The sequence below is a fragment of the Simochromis diagramma genome, unplaced genomic scaffold (genome assembly GCF_900408965.1).
Source record: "Simochromis diagramma unplaced genomic scaffold, fSimDia1.1 OVJJ01000176.1, whole genome shotgun sequence".
Lineage (NCBI taxonomy): Eukaryota > Metazoa > Chordata > Actinopteri > Cichliformes > Cichlidae > Simochromis > Simochromis diagramma.
The window spans coordinates 5,033,471-5,052,201 of record NW_024386892.1 but is presented as its reverse complement, the minus strand read 5'-3'; the positions used below and the strand labels follow the sequence as shown (position 1 = coordinate 5,052,201).

At 37.7% G+C, this 18,731-nt stretch overlaps 1 protein-coding gene across 1 annotated transcript; it reads right to left on the bottom strand.

Moving 5' to 3' along the window:
* Positions 1-3,835: 3,835 nt before the first annotated feature.
* LOC120735002 lies at positions 3,836-6,983 on the bottom strand. The gene is made up of 3 exons (XM_040034178.1): positions 6,624-6,983; positions 5,318-5,493; positions 3,836-5,181 (listed from the first exon to the last, which is right to left on the bottom strand). The coding sequence occupies exons 1-3, from the start codon at positions 6,711-6,713 to the stop codon at positions 4,611-4,613; spliced, it is 837 nt and encodes a 278-aa protein (XP_039890112.1). The 5' UTR covers positions 6,714-6,983; the 3' UTR covers positions 3,836-4,610.
* Between the last annotated feature and the right edge of the window lie 11,748 nt (positions 6,984-18,731).

Genomic DNA, 18,731 nt, shown 5'->3' with positions numbered 1-18,731 from the left:
ACGTCTGTAGAGATTATGAAGCTTTTAATGCAGATTGACTTAATGGCAATATTTTGTTTATTTAGTTTAATGAAAGGAGTTTCAGCTTTGTTAAAAGAGACCAGCTCTTACAGCTCCGTGCTTCCATATCAGGAAAGAAAACACAGAATCACGCATAATCGTTTTTACTATTTACTGTGTGATAGTGCTTTATTTAATTTCCCTTGTACTAGTGTAAGTAAAATTCATCAAATCAGTTTTATGCTTGTCTCTTTTCTTTACTTTCACTCGAGTTCAAATTCTTGTTAATAACAAACCTGGAAATTGCTTCAAAAAAAATCTGTGAAATGTTTAGAATTGAATGAAATGGACTTTGTTGTATCTGCTCAAAGTTACCACAGTGTGCACTCTGTGACCATTGATTTCTTTAGTTTGACTATTAAACACATCACTGTGACACTGACACAAAGTTAACCACTGCACCACTGTACAGCCCAGTGCAGTACAATAAATTGGAAAAAAAAAAACAGGGGTAAATAAAATATTTATAAATCTATTGCCTTAAAAGTCCATTCTGTTTACTATTTACTTTAAAGCTTCAACTCTAAACACTGTGTAACTAAACACAGTCAGAGACGCACTGTGACAGAAAGCCTCTAAACCAGCTGTGCCCAATCGTAGTCCTCAAGCTCTACCGCCCTGCAGCTTTTAGTTGCATCCTTGTTCCGACACACACCTGAATGAAATGAATGGCTTGTTATCAGGCCTTTGCTAAACTTGATGGCATGCTGAAGAGGTAATAAAACTATTTGATTACGCTGTGTTGGAGTAGGGATGCATCTTAAAACTGCAGGACAGTAGCTCTCGAGGGCTACGATTGGGCACCCCTGCTCTAAAACACTGAACCATTTGCAGCTCCATGACATAATTTAGTGGCCAAATATTGAATGTAGTCTGTTAAAGCTTGTTCAAATTGAATATTCAGCAATTAAAGACTTAAATGTCATTTACATTGAAAGTAACTCTATGACCAATGTGAAAGTGCAATTCTGCATCATAGACATAGCACAAATCTTTTGTTTAGCTTTTTCTGCATGTAAAGAAGCAGTGTGTGTGTCTCGTGTCTGTGTGTGTATTGCACATGGATAATAAAGTTTACTACAAAACATTCACAGGTGGTATGGTGGTACATCCATTGTTCACTCATATTTTTGTGCTTTTGTTTGCAAAAACTAAAACCACAGGAGCATTTCTCACTGTTGTCCTATCTCAGCTAACATACCAAAAATGACGGAAAAAGAAGCACTTCGGCATGGTGGTTAGCACTGTTGGCTAACATGGTCCATCACCTTTCTGTGTGGAGTTTGCATGTTCGACCTGTGTCCGCGTTGGCTTGTACCACGTAGTCCGGACAGTCCAAAGAAATCCAGTTAGTGGGGTGTGACTCAGGTCCAGAACGTATTTAGCTGGGCTTGGACCTTCCTCCCAGTTTTCTTTAATTAGGTCCAACACTCCCCGCAACTTACTGTAGAAGCCCCGTGGAGGCCTGGAGCACCTCTCGCACTGCAAACAGCAGAGGGTCTAACCAGTGATCCCAATTGTGTTCAATTGTGTGAATGAACTTATGAATCATGGACTTTAAATCCTTACTAAGTTGCTCCTCTAATGTGTCAGTCAGAGCGTGGTAGATGCTGGTCTTAACAGATTTAATGCCCAATAATTCATAAAGTTCTTTAGGTTTATGAGACATGAACAATGTGTCCTGGTCAGTCAGTATCTCTTTCGGGGTGCCAACTTGGGGGATGACCTGAAACAGTGTCCGTAACACATTCATTGCAGGAAAATGGTGTGCAGCTGCACTGCTTCAGGATATGGCGTTGCATAATCCAGTAGAACTAATACAAAGTGACATCCACGTGCACTCCAATGAAATGGCCTGATGAGGTCCATGCCAATGCACTCAAATGGGACCTCCAATAGTGGTAACAGGCACAAATGTTATTTTGGAATGGCCAGCTGGCCATTCCAGGAAGGACGCACACCATTGCCACACATCTGTCCGCATGTGGCCAATAAAATCTTGCCATTATTAGCTTCAGAGTTTTGTCTTGTCCCATTTGTTCCACCATGAGGTTATAATAAGCCACCTGTAAAATAATTCCCCCGAGGCTTTTTCGCACCAACATCTGGGTGTGTTTCTCTTCCGTCCGACTGTCAGAACTCATCAATACAGCCGAACAATAATCAATACAAAATGTGGCTATGGTCAGCACTACTTCAGGATGTAGGCTTTCATCACAAGGTTGCTCTAGTGGAAAATCCCCTGTGGAGGGAATTACTGGAGGCGGCAGGTCTCACAAGAAGCCCGGCGAGCGTCTGGTGGAAAGGTCTTTGTCAGCGGGCACCATGGACTTTTTAAAACTGTCTAGTTGGTGTTGGTATGGCGATAACCTTCAGTAATAGTAATAAATCACACAGCAATAGTACATTCATGTAGTTGTAAAAAAACATTGATAATATATTAAGTAATCCAAAGTATTCAGAATACGTTACTCTCATTGAGTAATGTAACGGAACATTACAAATTACATTTTGGGGCATGTAATCTGTAATCTGTAGTGGAATACATTTTAAAAGTAACCTTCTCAACACTGCATACAGACCACTAGTCCGGCCCAGTTGAGATCCAAGTGGGCTGTAAGTGGCCCGTGATGTAAAATGAGTTTTACACCCCTGGTGTAGCCCAAGACACAGAGATGCAACAAAGACACAAAGGAAGATAACAATATCAAACAAAAAACAATGAACCAGAAATACAAATAATCTCACAATAAAAAGAACTGAACTCAAGACAAACTTGTACAAAGCTTGAAGTTAGATCAGCTTTTAATGCAAAGGAAAGAATCATGAATCTACAACTAAACTTGCACGTTTCCATGGCACATTATCATCAGTGGCACTTCAAAGCCATGGTGTAGGTCATGGCCTGGTCCACATCAGACAGATAATAAAGAAGCACTAATGGAAGTAGTAGAAGCAGTATGTGTGCATGTGCTCATAAACATTGTTGAATAGTTATTGTTTTCTGACCTGTACCGGTCCGTGAGTCGTTTGGTACCAGGCCGCGAGAGCTGAGGCTCAGTTGTGAAATGTCTGGTTTTCAGGGTTTTTATCGGTTTTCAGCGTTATTTTGTTATCGTTTTTATCGTTAACTTGGTTTTCCTGGGTCTTTCCACGTGTGTTATGAATAAATCTTCTTTTTTTTCGGTACGGGTACTAGTTTTGTTTTGTTGTATTTATCCGCAACACCTTAAAGGCCGGTCCGTGAAAATATTGCCGGGCATAAACCGGTCCGTGGTGCAAAAAATAGTTGGGGACCGCTGCCGATACAGTCAACCTATCAACTGACACCATAAATGCATCAATGTAGGTTTTACTGCAGTCACTGATCACACCAACAGATTTATCATCTTCTTGTTGATTTTTATGCTGTCTGACATCTTTATGAAACTAGCCAAATGATGGCCTGTTGGTCTTTAGATGAACTTCTTGTATTTGCAAAAAGTTGAAAAATGAATTGTTTTCTTTTCAAGATATTTTTTTATTTCACCAAAACAGCTTCAAAGAAATTTAAACAGCTTACAAAACACAAAACCTTTGTTGCACCTTTAAAAAACACAACCACATTAACATATAAGAACAATATTATTAATAACACTTTATACACTGTCATAACAGAATAGATCAGAGGGAATTCAAATGCTACTCTGACTGAAAACTAAAGTTATTTTAGTCTTTACCCCCCCCCCCCCCCTTCTGTTAACTTTCTCCCAATCATTACTTTCTTTCTTTTTTGTTTTCTGTCCCCCCGCCCTTGTCTGCTCTGGTTATAATAACCCAAAATAAAAAAATCGTGATAAAGTTCTAATAAAATTTGACTATCAAGTGGACCACTATTGCAAAGGCTGTAATGCTCCACTTGTGAATGTAAATCTGTTTGGTTCTTTTTGTCCTTCAGACAACAATTCTGACTGCTACACTGTCGGACAGGACAGGAAAAAAAATTGAATAAAAGTCCCCATACTTCCTGCTGTGAGGTGACTGTGCTAATCACTGCACCACCTTCCTGCCATTTAGAAGAAATTATGAAATAATTTGTACATTTTCATTTACAACATTCAACTACTCAACAAAACAACGTTACTCCCAGTAGGTGCAAAGATCAGAATTTTAGGCTGTTGACAGTCTGAGGGGACAGCTAAAAATATTTGGAATGATGAGCCCTTGACGGATGAAAACAAACAGTGGACTTCAAACAGATGAAGTCCAACAGTGAACTAAAAGGAAATAACATCATGATAATGAAATCAATAGTTGTGATAGGGAAGTGTAGCTCTAATTTCAAACGCTAATAGACTGATAGCAGGAAGGTTTAGGAGAAAGTAATTAAGCAGCAACAGATATATTATAGATATAACAATAATTTGCACATTTGCATTAACATCATTCAGCTACTCAACAAAATAAAGCTTTCTGTGGCTCCCAGTAGGTGCAAAGAACAGGATTTCAAATCACTGAAAGCCTTAGGCATCAACTGAAAAATATTTGGAAAGGATGGTGCATATCTCTTTCTAATTCCTCGCCATTTTTCCCATTTCCTCTTTCCCCTCATCTCTGACTACATGATCTGACCTGTCTGTGCTAACATCAGTCACATCTCCTGTGTTGTTGCTCTCCATACTGCAGCAGCACAGACGTGCCAGCAGCCTGTCAATGGGCCCTTTACACATGAAGGCAAACAGAATGAAGTCCAACAATGAACTAAACAGAAATAAGATTACAATGATAAAATCAATAAGTGTGTCAGGGAAGTGTGGATATGAATTCAAAGTTAATAGAATGATTGCAGGAAGGTTTATGAGAAAGTAATTAAGCAGCAACAGAACCAAGGTTCCTACAATTCTTCGTTTTTCTTCAGTGGGCACTGAGGTGGCAGCAGGCAGAGCTTTAAGTGTCCCAGCGAGACAGAAGATGAACAGGGGGGCAGGGAGGGCGGCATAAATAATTAAACGTACAAATTCATATGAAAATACAGCAAGAGCAACACTAACAATACAAAAGACCCAGACCAGAACACAGACCAGCACAGAACCCTCAGTTTGTCTGAAGCAGTCCAACAGTGGGCAGGCAATGAAACAATACCTGCAACACAAACAGAAAGATTATGAGAGTACAGAACATAACAATGCTTCAGTATAATATTCAGAGACATGAAAGTACACACACACACACACACACACACACACACACACACACACACACACACACACACTGGTACCTTTCCAAAGCAATGAACAACCTGAAGTAAAGACTGGCTGTCACAGAAAATTGGTAAAAGAAACTTGCAGTGGTGTCGTGCAGTATGTACCACCAAAAGAACATCATGCTGTGATGGATCAGAATGGAGATGATGAGGTTGGTGTAATAGATGACAGGAACCTGATATCTTCGCCCCTGCAGGAAATATTAATTGAAACCACATTAATACAATATTTAAAATGATTGTACCCAAGTGTAAATTAATGTGTATGAATGAATATATTTATTTTAAAGAGGTAAAATATAAAGCAAGTGAAATATTTTACTAGTACGTCACATTCAAGTAATTATTTATCTTATAATATATATTTTTTGTAATTAATTATTCACACACCTCAAAATAAACACAAATTTCAGGCTGTTATAGTGAAATGGATTCCCAACAGAAACAAAAACAATATTTGAACACAGCACCTTCTTGCTTCATCACAATACAACCAAAATACAAGACATGTACTAAATATTTGTTATTTAACTTCTAACTCAGTAAGTAAAATTAATTCTGTAATATTTAGAAAAGTCAGTTGCAGAACAGACAAACAAAAAAACCCCGTTATGACCCCAAAACACTGTATATAAAATTATGTATTACTGTTAATAAGAATATTACAGAGAATTATCACACTTATCTTAAGATATATCTATATTAAGTGTTGACTGTTTTGCTGTAGAATAACAACATAGTCAGGTGCAGAGGTCACTGAATGGTCCAAAAATAAATGTGAGGCCAAATTTTACACACTTTATGGGTTTTTCTTATTTAGTCAAACTGCAAACATGTTGAACGTCTACGGGAGATTTTGTCGAACAATACTCTTACATATTATCAAAGCACAACTATTAATCCCATTAATCCCAGGAATTTAGAGAATAATTTCTGATTAGTAGTGAAGCTGTCGGCACATGATTGGTTTTAATGAGTCTCATATATTCACTCATCTGTATCTCAAAAGCCCAACAGTTAACATGGGATGAGCTAATTTTATGACATGACTGTATCTGGTTCAGTGAACTTCCCATTATTACACTTTACTTTTGCTGCACCGATAAAATACAATATGTTAAGAATTTATTATTTTATTCTACTATTCCTACACTGTCGACTATCAGTTGACAGTCAAGTTTATGTCAGCTGTCAAAGGTCGGGTATATTCCAGGTGGTCGGCAGTCTATTGCTGGGTTAAATTTTATTTTATTTTATTTTTGCTTTTCGCTGAGTTTTTTAATTGTTCACACACATAAAAAGATGATACATATTTACGTACCGCACAACACACACAGCAGAAGAACAGTATGGTCATGGGAAGGAAGAAGCAGATAATGATCCATATCAGGACTACCAACATCTCCCACATGACTTTCTGTGTGATGGAGTTGATGCAGAAGAATTTTCTACTCTCTTTTAAACTGAAAGAAAAAAATATGTGAAACAGCAGGTGATGAAAATGGCTCACTGGTTTGCTCTAAATGCTGGAAAAGACACTTAGTTCCTCCAAATGACCGGATGAAAGGACAGTCTCTCTCAAGTTGAACAGGATACACGCGCACTCAGAGTAAACCTGCTTTCATCTGTGATGTATAACATATGATTTTTAGTTAGATTTTTTTTTTACCAAAGTCATCGCCCAGTTGTGTTTGTCCCACACTGTAAAAACTGTGATTGGGGTTAATTAGAATCTAATAGGAGAGTAATAGTAATTATTACTCAGTAAAAACGTGTATGAGTAGTTTTAATCAAATCTAAGCAAAATTCAACAATTTTGAGATGTTCAGTTATTTAAATTTACACAGTTTTGTTTGGGGTAAATTCAGCAATGGTTTGTTGAGTAGATTTAAAAAAAATGTTTGAGTACTAAAAAAATTTAAGAAATCTAATAGATTTAACTGATGAAAGCATTTTCATTTTAATCATTGTACACTTCCGCCCATAATCCTTTGTGCCACGTGCAGGACACATGCGCTTCATGAGTGGACGTCTCCATTTTGTCAGAGGTAAGACTTCTTAATTTGTTCAAATATAAGACACGGTTTAAACAATAACGTATATCGGTTTTGAGTAACGGTTTTAAACAGTATGATACGTCGAAATTTTATTAATAATCATCACTGTAATGATAGTATCGTATTTTTACACAAATGGCAGTTAGTGGACTGCTAGCACAAGGTCACTTTCCAAGCCTTCACGACTGTGTTACTGAACAGCTTTAACTAACCACATGTTTTACCGTATTAAAAAATATCAACGGTATATTCCGATGAGTTTTAACGTCTTTCATCCACGTTTAAAAGTTCATGAAAAGGTTTTGCGGTCAGTTGATTTTGTCAGCCACAGTCAGTTTTTCGAACTCCAGTTTCCAATAATGGCGGCCGCTACTAAGTTTTAAAATTACTCTTAGTAATCTTTCTGGGTCACAAAATAAACTTTTAACATATTTTCAGGCGCGAAAGTAGCTGTGTAAACATCAAATATCTGCTCGGTTTATCAAGATATCGCATGTTTGCAAAAGTGCTTCGACGTTTTCGGAGCATCTGCTACCCACCAGCTCGAGCAAGCCGGGAGCTCGAGGGTCACTGAAGCCGCTGAGAACGGCACAACTCCCGGCACATCATTTTCAGATCACCGCGGGGTTTCGCTACTCAGTTTAAACGTAATGTATAAGTCACTTAGACAACCTAAAAATGTCATTGTTTGGTTTTTTTCAGTGTTTTATTTGTTCATGAGTAAATCGGTTTGGCTGAGATTAATGATAATGTTGCTTTCCTTTCAGGTAATGGAAGATCCCTCAACTTAAATTCACCTGATCAGCATGTAGACTGTGCATTATAAAGTAAGTTGTGATAACATGTTATATTAAATTAAACTAATGGTTTTGAAATTGAAGCGGCATGAAATTACCAAGTTGACCCCACTTAATCTAACTTATTTGTTTTTGTAAAAACAATAAGTAGAAAATAATTGCTTATTATTTGTAGGATTTTTTTCTTCTTCTCTATAATCTCAACATCAAATGTGTATAGATACCCATGCTCTTACATTTGTCATGAAAAACTATTTAGATTCTTAGATATATATTTTTCCATCACTTTAGGACCTGGCAAATGGGATGGAAGTGTAAGATATGCAAATCTTTTTCTACTACAAAGGGGAATCTTCTACGTCATTACAGATTACAACACGCAACATTTGGTCGTGGACAGCACCAGCCATGTCTGTATGGCAGTTGTCCTTGCACATTTAAAACACAAGGAGCCCTTCGCACACATTTGTCCAGATACCATACCGCTGAAGAGAGTCCAAGGCCTGGAGTGATCACTGCATTTAAGTGTTTGGCTTGCACTGCTTTTTGCTCTACTCAGAAGGACTATTTTCAGCATATAGGAAATCACTTGAAGAGACACGAAACTGTATTTTGCGTTTTTAATGGATGTGACTTTCGCACAAATATATACAATACATTTCTAAAGCACAAAGGCAGGAGACATACATGTTGTTCCTTAACTGATTTTAAGAAAGAAGTCTTGGAAAGTCATCCTAGTCAGAACACTGACCATTCTGATGTCCCTGAACTCAACAGTGATGAATGCTCTAGTGATGTTGATCCAGAAAGTGCATCTTGTACTGTTCTTCAAGGACTTGGCTTACTTCTACTCAAGTTAGAAAGCACTTACAACGTTTCAGTGAGGTGCATTAATGCTTTGGTTGAAGATCTCTTCTATATTTCTTCTTCAGCATCTGTGGAGGCGGTTAAAAATATAATTGATTCAGCACTGAAATCTAACAAATGCACTGTTGACCACACTATCATAAAGGACTTGGCTGAACAGTTGTGCAGCTCTCATCCCATTAGCAGAGCTCTTGGAGCAGGCGGGCCACTTGGTTCAGCTTTTAAGAGAAATAAGTATTTTAAGGAGCATTTCCAGTTTGTGGATCCTATTGAATATATTCTTGATGCTGAACAAAAAAAGAGCTTCAATATGTACCAGTTCTAAAGACTTTGCAAGAAGTACTGAAGAACAAAGATATTGCAGTGGAAGCCTTTTCGAGGTGCTCAAGTAGCACTGGGCATTTTGAGTCCATTTTTGATGGTACGTGTTTTAAGGACAATGACTTTTATGCTGTAGAAGAAACAAGACTCTCTATAATAATTTATGTTGATGAATTTGAGGTGTGTAACCATTAGGAACCTCTCGAAAAAAACATAAAATAACTGCAGTTTATTGGGTTTTGGCCAATTTGCCATTGAGATTACAGTCTGCCTTAACATCAATACAACTAGCTTTACTTTGCAAATCTGTTGATGTGAAACAGTTTGAATACAAAGTAGTATTGGATCCACTTTTGAAAGATCTTGTCACTCTTGAACAGGAGGGGGTTTTTATTTCATGTTTAGGGAGAAATATTAAAGGCGCCCTACACTGTGTTGTAGCTGATAACCTTGGTGCTCATGCAATTAGTGGACTTGTTGAAAGTTTTAACGGGCCATATGTTTGTAGATTTTGCCTTGGACATTCTTCAGAGTACCAGACATATGAAGTACGGTCTGGGGTCTTCCCACTTCGAAAAAAGGATGACTATGATTTACACGTACAAGCTGTCAAAGAAAATCCAAATTTAGTGCCTCATTTTGGCTTAAAGCGGTCATGTCCATTAACTGATCAACTTAATAATTTTCACTTTGTGTCTGGATACCCACCAGATGTCCTTCATGACCTTTTTGAGGGAATAGTGCCAAGAGAGTTAGCATTGTGTTTTCAAGTTTTTTTGAAGAAGCACTACTTCAGTTTGACTGAACTGAATAATATAATCACATGTTTTTCCATATAAGGGCTCAGACAAATTGAACAGTCCACAAGCAATCCCTTCAAATTTTGCTGGTCGCAAAACTGTAGGAGGAAATGCTCATGAAAACTGGGCCCTAATACGTTTGTTGCCTCTCCTTGTTGGTTTACGTGTACCTGAAGATGATCCTGTTTGGCAACTTCTTCTGACTTTGAAGGACATGTTGAGTTAGTGGTTGCCCCTGTTCACACAACACAAAGTATTGCCTACCTGATTTAAAATATCTGAACATCGTGTCAGATATTTGGAAGTTTTTTCCTGATCAAAGGCTCACACCACAAAAACCATTTTTGGCAGCACTACCTGCTTTAATAGAAAATATGGGCCGTTGGAGGATGATTTCCCCCTAAAATATTAATTTTCTGTACACTTTTTCATGCAATCTGTGTTCACAAGTTTGCTTTGTACAAGTGCTTTCAATGCTTGGCGACTGCTTTAGGTTGTTTATAAACCCAGTGATCAGCAGTTTGTGGTGTTGCCAGGCAGAAATAGAAATATTTCTACATGAACACGGTCCTGCATAGATGACTGACATATTGAGATACTTTTATATGGTAGGCCTGTTTAAGATTCAAACTATCAACTGACAACATAAATGTATCTGTGAGGAGTTTACTGTGGTCATAGATGACAGCAACAACAAGCAATTTTCTCATAGACTTTAATTTTACATCTTTATGAAACCAGAGAACAGCCACCTGCTGGCCTTTTGATTAAATGTAGGACCCATAATGGATGAATAATTTGTAACTGCAAAAAATTAGACAAAGCTATTTTTTCCAAGCTAGATTGTATTTTATTTCACAAATACAGCTCTGAAGAAAAATACAGTGCCTCATATCACCAGTGCAGTAAACTAAACTAAATAAATATTACCTCAAACCACCCAGTTCTGTTGAATCACAAAAAAGTTTGTTCCCATCTGTTTTGTACCACAAATAAATTTAGCTTTAGTAGTTGCTTTAGGTTTTTGTTCAGTAGATTCAATAGTTTCAGCATTCTCGCTCTGAAGTTTTGATGACATCTGTGAGTCACTGTAAGAAGAAATTAAATGTTAATTTAAATGCTCATAAAGGATCATAGCTTCCAAGGACAGTTTTTATTTAGTTATTTATTTTTGATAATTCAAAGAAGAGGAGTTTAACAAATGAGGAAAATATCAGGTATTTCAGTTCAAACTTCAGAAAAATAATAATAATAATTTTTGAACATAAAAAACCTGCAACCAAGAAAACATCTTACAACAATAACATTAATATTACATTACACTGTGTCATAACTCAACAGATCAGAGGGAAATTAAAATGTCACTGTGAGGGAAACCAAAAGTTATCCAGACAATTAAACAACAATATAAGTGAGCATGATATTTTCACAAAAAAACAAAGTAAGGTGGATATGATAATTAAATGTCTTATAAAAAGCAATAACATAATAATAACCTTCTGTGATTAATATTTGAATATAAGAAGCCTTCAGAAGAAATTTCATCAGTCTCTTTTCATCCTCCTTATAGGAGTTAAAGACAAACCCTTCACACCTACAGGAAGTTTAGGATCACCAGTTAAACTAACCCTAATGCAGGTTTTGGACTGCAGGAATTAAAAGTACCTGACGAGGGCGCTCACAGACCTGAGGAGAACATGCAAACTCCAAACTGAAAGGCCCCAAACTGGATATGAACCCGGGTCCTTCTGGCTACCTCACCACCACGGGGCCTTTAGAAGAAATTATGAAACTGACATCATCCAAGTACTCAGCAAAACAATTCTTACAGCCTGAGGCTTCAGCTGAAGAAATATTTTGGATGGTGTTTACTTATCTCACACTTTCTAATTCCTCACCATCTCTCCTGTCATGTGACCCTGTTTCCTCTTTCCCCTCATCTCTGACTACATGATCTGACCTGTCTGTGCTAACATCAGTCACATCTCCTGTGTTGTTGCTCTCCATACTGCAGCAGCACAGACGTGCCAGCAGCCTGTCAATGGGCCCTTTACACATGAAGGCAAACAGAATGAAGTCCAACAATGAACTAAACAGAAAAAAGATCATAATGATAAAATCAGTAGCTGTCTCAGGGCGACGTGGACGCAAGCTGACAGGTAATAGAATGACTGCAGGAAGGTTTATGAGAAAGTAATTAAGCAGCAACAGAACCAAGGTTCCTACAATTCTTCGTTTTTCTTCAGTGGGCACTGAGGTGGCAGCAGGCAGAGCTTTAAGTGTCCCAGCGAGACAGAAGATGAACAGGGGGGCAGGGAGGGCGGCATAAATAATTAAACGTACAAATTCATATAAAAATACAGCAAGAGCAACACTAACAATACAAAAGGCCCAGACCAGAACACAGACCAGAACAGAACCCTCAGTTTGTCTGAAACAATCCAACAGTGGGCAGGCGATGAAACAATACCTGCAACACAAAACAGAAAGATGATCATATTATCACACAGAATAGTTTGTTTTTGACCACAGTGATCCTTCAGTGTACATAATAATAATCAGAGAGATGCAAGTACACACACACACACACACACACACACACACTGGTACCTTTCCAGAGCAATGCACAACCTGAAGTAAAGACTGGCCGTCACAGCAAAATTGTAAAAGAAAGATGCACTGTTGTCATACAGTGTCCTCCACCAAAGGAACGTCATGCTGCGATGGATTAGAACGGAGATGAGGAGGTTTGTGTAATAGATGAGAGGGACCTGATATTTTCGCCCCTGCCAGAAATATTAATTGAAACCACATTAATGCAGTAATAAAGATTATATAGTCATAAGTGTAGATTAATGTGTACGAATAAATAAATATATTTATTTTATGTCTTATAAAGCAAGATAAATATTTTACTTTTATGTTGGAAAACATGAAAATCAATTTCTTCTATAATATATATTTTTATATATTGTGTATTATTCATACACCTCAAAATAAACACAAATTTCAAACACTTACGTCTGCACATTGAAGATCAAATTAATTTCACATGTATGTCCAACAGAAAATGAATCTTTGAACACTGCACCTTCTTGCTTCACCACAGTGAAACCAATGTACATGACATGAACTTAATATTTTTTTATTTAACATCAATTAGTAAGTAAAATTTATTCTCCAGTACTTATTTCTCCATATGCAGAACAAACAGGAAGATTAACAGAAGCAGTTACAAAAAGTGAACAGCAGGTGTCACACTGTGTCAACCTGCTTACTTTGACTATAACAGCAACACAGATGAGTAACAAAATAAGAAACCAAAAAATGTTATGTCCCAAAAACACTATATATATCTATCTATCTATATAGATAGAGGACAAATATATATTTTTAAACACTAGTGTTCAGCCCCCTATTAATTCCGGGAATTTAGAGAATATCTTGATGCATGCACAATTAAGTAAATCCCCAAAAGTTGATTCTGTTCATCTGGACGTAGCGATTTCAGTGGGAGAAACGTTTTGTCACTCATCCAAGTGACTTCTTCACTCTCAGCTGACTTTATAAACAGAACATTTGCATGTGTCTGTGAAGGTTCTCAGTCATCCAGGTCATCGTAGTCTAAGGAGCTTGGAAAGAAAAGCGTCTGGACTTCTTTAAGTTGCTTGAACCTCTCATCCTTAGAGAACATTTGCACAATAACTTAAACTAGCACCACTGAATGAACAATGGGCTTGGAGGTCAGTTCCTTGATCATTAATATGCAAATTCTCATGACCATTGATCAACAACCACTGATCAATGGCTTTGTTGGTGCTAGTTTCAGTCATTATGCAAATGTACTGTTTATAAGATTGGGGAAACCTGGAGTCAGCTGTGACTGAAGAAGTCACCTGGATGAGTGACGAAATGTTTCTCCCACAAAACGCTACGTCCAGATGAACAGAATCAACTTTTGGGAACTTAGAGAATAACTTCTGAATAGTAGTGAAGCTGTCAGCACATGATTGGCTTTAAGGAGTTTCATTTATTCACTCATCTGTATGTCAACAGCCCAACAGTTAACATGGGATGTGCTAATTTTAGTACATGACTGTATCTGGTTCAGTGAAGTTGACATTATTGCACTTTACTTGTGCTGCACCAATAAAATATAATATGGTAAGAATTTATTATTTTATTCATCTATTCCTACACTATCAATGGGCTACTTTTGTAGTAAGATGAATTTACAGAGTGTAAGTGGAAAGTGTTTGATTGTCAGATTTTATTTGTAAAGATTAAAGTAACTACTTAACTTTAATTATGACTCAACACTCCATGTTTATTTTCTTTCTCCTTTGAGTCAACAGCTTATCTAATTCAGGGTCACGTGGGTGCTGGATCGTATCTGACATCTGGCAGTCTATCGCTGGGCTAATTTTTATTTCTTTTCATTTTTATATGTTTTCTTTTATTTTTGTTTTTAATTTTAATTTAGTGTTTTGTTTTTGTTTTTTGCTAAGTTTTTTTTAATTGTTCACAAACTTATATAGACATAAAAAGATTGGACGTATTTACGTACCACACCACATGCACAGCAGAAGAACAGTATGGTCACTGGAAAGAAGAAGCAGACCTCGATCCATATCAGGACTCCCCACATCTCCAGCTGACTTTCTGTGTGGTGGAGTTGCTGTAGAAGAATTTTCTACTCTCTTTAAAAAAAAAAAAAAAAAATAATAATAATAGTAACAATAATAATAGCAACTCAAAATACTGCCACATGCTTGTATGCATGCCTGACAATAGGATGATGGCTTGTGTCCTGGGGAATCTCATCCCACAACTAGGATGATGTGGGTACAAGGGCATCACTGAGCTGGAAAGCGACCCAGAGGTTTTCCATTGGCTTTAGGTGAGTTTGGGGTCCAGTCAGTGGAATTAATTCCTTCACCTTCCAGGAGCTGCCTGCTCTCACTACATAAGGATGAGTATTCTCTTGCACCAGTGCAGGGTCCTGATACTAAATCACAGTCAGGGTGCCGTTGCCTAACCCATAGAGGACTGTGTGTCCCTTCATTGCCTCTCCAGACCATCACTAACCCACCACCAAAACGGTCATGCCGAATGATGTTACAGGCAGCATTATGTTTTCCATGGCTTCAGACATTTTGACACCTGTCATGTGTGCTCAAAGTAAACTTGCTTTCATCTGTGAAAAGCCAAGCTAAGCAACAAGGAGTGATGAGGCTTGATGGACAAAGCAGGTAGTCGGGACAAAAAGAACCAGACGAGAATTGAAGAACAGATGGGGGTCAAGGGAGGCAAAAGGAAAGGGTATTGTGCGAGATGATTATCGCAGTGAAAAGAGACGAGGGAACAGATAGCAGGGAAAAACGATAACAGAGGCAGGGAGACGGAAGAAGAGGGAGAGACAAACAACCACCTATATACAAAAGCATACATTATAAGAGAGCCCCAGCCGCAAAAACAACAAGACACTTACCTCTCCCCAGAGAGGCAAGTGACGGAAGTGAGTTTGTTTCTACAACATGTCCAAATAATGTTTTCAGTTCTCTGTAACTTGAATTTATGTGATTTTTTTTTCTTATGGGATCATTTAAGGGTAACATATAGATTATATATATATATTTATATAGATTATATAGATTATAATCCGATATATATAATTATAATCAGATATCTGATTATAAATATATAGTATATTTGTGTTCGTTCACAATAACATTTCCATTTCCTCTGGTATACCGAGTATTAGAAATAATATTGTACTATTTGTTATGTAGATTATGATATGTATATGCAGCCAAGACAATCCTGCGATTGTAGCTGATGACAGTGATTTTAATAACGAAGCTGCTTTACCACAGGTTCAGATACTGCAGCAGGACAACAACTTCATGTCATCATCTCTCCTTTATTGTTAATAACTGGACTGAAGAGGCAGCAAGAATACTTGTGATGTGGATAAGAGTTTTGTACAAGGTTGAAATACATAAAGTTTTTGTATCTTCAATGTTTTTAAAGATGTAAAAGAAGACTTTCCTGTAAATAATATATAAGTAATAAAAGTCTATGAGAAAAGTACTTGTTGTGGCTGTTATCTATGATCACAGTAAACTCGTCACCAACACATTTATGTTGTTAGTTGATAGTTTGAACCTTATGCAGATCTACCTTATCTCAATATGGTATCTCAATCATCTGTCATCTATGCAGGTAGAAATATTTCTATTTCTATCTAGCATCACCACAAATTATGACATCAGAAAGACTGCTGATCACTGGATTTATAAACAACGTAGACAGTCACTGAGCATTAAAAGTATTTGTAAGAAGAATACATGGGAACACAGATTATATGAAAAAGACGACTGAAATTTTATATTTTGGGTAGTTTAACAATGACAGATATCAATAAATAACTGTTAACAATTTAGATTTTTTAAAAAGCAAAAAATCAAAAAGTATCATAGATAAAAGCTTTACTTTTCCTTTACTTTGTATTATTAGTTTCATGTAGCCACTATGTTAGGTATAGAAAACAGCACAGATCAACTGATTAGTGTATAAGAAACTTGAATGTGGTAATCTTGGGAAAGAAAGTGTTTCTATGCTGAAGAAAAACCCCATCTGCACTTTGAGTGTGACCACATGTCAGTGGGGGTGGGGTGTAAATTAGGCCACCACAACTTGCATGTTCAAGACAAACTCATCATATTAAAGATTTTACAACTGAAAGCAGTCCTCAGGTAAGTAAAGACAATGTTTACAATTATTGTTATTATTTATACTTGAAGAGGAGCATAATTCAATTTATTTTAGATGTATGCATAATTATGAAGAAAAACTTTATAAATAGTTCAATTAAGTACACTGAGATTGTCTGCAGTGAGTTGCTCTTAATGTGAGTGGATATAAATGTGATCACTGGTAATGGACTATTTAATTTTGTTTTGACTAAATGATGATTTGATCAATGTGTTTAGCTGCTGACATTATCAGTTACTAGTTTGTTGGGTATACATTACTAGTCTAATGAATTACTTCTAAAGTTAAACTTCCCTTTATGAAGGCTACCTTAAATTAGGCTACTTTTAATTTCTTGGGTAAACAGAATGACAAATATAACAGTTGCTGAAATTTAAAAAGTGACAAGTGGTTGTTTTTTAAATTTTTTAACAGAGCTTAAATTAATTTTTTTAGCCCCAAATTTATCAGGGATCTTAAACACCATAAAAAACATGAAAGAAATTGCAGTTTTAAAAAGTTCCAAATGTACATAGGAGGCTTGAAACTCTGAGAAGTTTCACACAAAGTAAAATTTTGCATGTCTTTAATTTAAATGCTATACTATATATACTACTTAAAAAAATAGAAGAACACTTTTTAAATGTTTTTAATCAGCGTAAGGTGAGTGCCATGGGGTGTTATTAATCAATGTTAATGAAATTAACAACAGGTGCATTAGAGGGACAACAATGAGACAACCCCAAAAACAAAAATGGTTTTGTATGTTGAAGTCACTTGCATTTTATCCGTCCTCATCTTTTCAGCGGATTGGTGCAGTGGCTGCAGTGATGCGGACGCTGTACCGGTCTGTTGTGGTGAAGAGAGAGCTGAGTGTAAAAGCGAAGCTTTCAATTTACGGGTCAATCTACGCCCCTACCCTCACCTATTGTCACGAGCTGTGGGTAGTGACCGAAAGTACGAGATCGCGAATACAAGCGGCAGAAATGGGCTTCCTCCAAAGGGTGGCTGGCCTCTCCCTTAGAGATAGGGTGAGAAGTTCGGCCATTCGGGAGGGGCTCAGAGTAGAGCCGCTGCTCCTCCACATCGAAAGAAGCCAGCTGAGGTGGTTCAGGCATCTGACAAGGATGCCCCCTGAGCACCTCCTGGGAGAGTTTTTCCGGGCATGTCCCACCGGGAGGAGGCCCCGGGGCAGACCCAGGACACGCTGGAGAGATTATATCTCTTGGCTGGCCTGGGAACGCCTTGGTGTTCCCCCGGATAAGCTGGAGGAGGTGGCTGGGGAGAGCGAGGTCTGGGCTTCTCTGCTTGGGCTGCTGCCCCCGCAACCCGGCCTCGGATAAGCGGAAGAAAATGGATGGATGGATGGATCTTTTCAGTATTTTTTTCAGTTTTGCATTTGAGTAGGGTCCGTGTCACTACTGGTTTCATGAGGAAATATCTGGACCCTACAGAGGTTACACAGTTAAAATGGCACGTGTATTGATGTGCCATGCTAAAGTAGTTAGAGGGTTTCCTGGGTCTCCCAAGACAGTATCAGGAGAAAGACAGTTACTCTAGGAAAGCTGGGCAGGGCTGTAGAAGGTCCTTAACCTATCAGCATGACCGGTTTCAGTAAAGAACCGGGTGAGCACTGCCAGAGACCTACAAAATGAACTCCATCACTCTTCTGGTGTGAATGTCTCTGAAAAAACAATCAAAACAAACTTCATGAAGGTAGCATGAGAGCCCAATATACCCTAGTGGGCCCTGTGGTCACTGCCCGACACCATGGAGCCCAAGTGGCATTTGCCAAGTGGGGTTTGTGGCAGAGCCACCACTGTTATCCTGT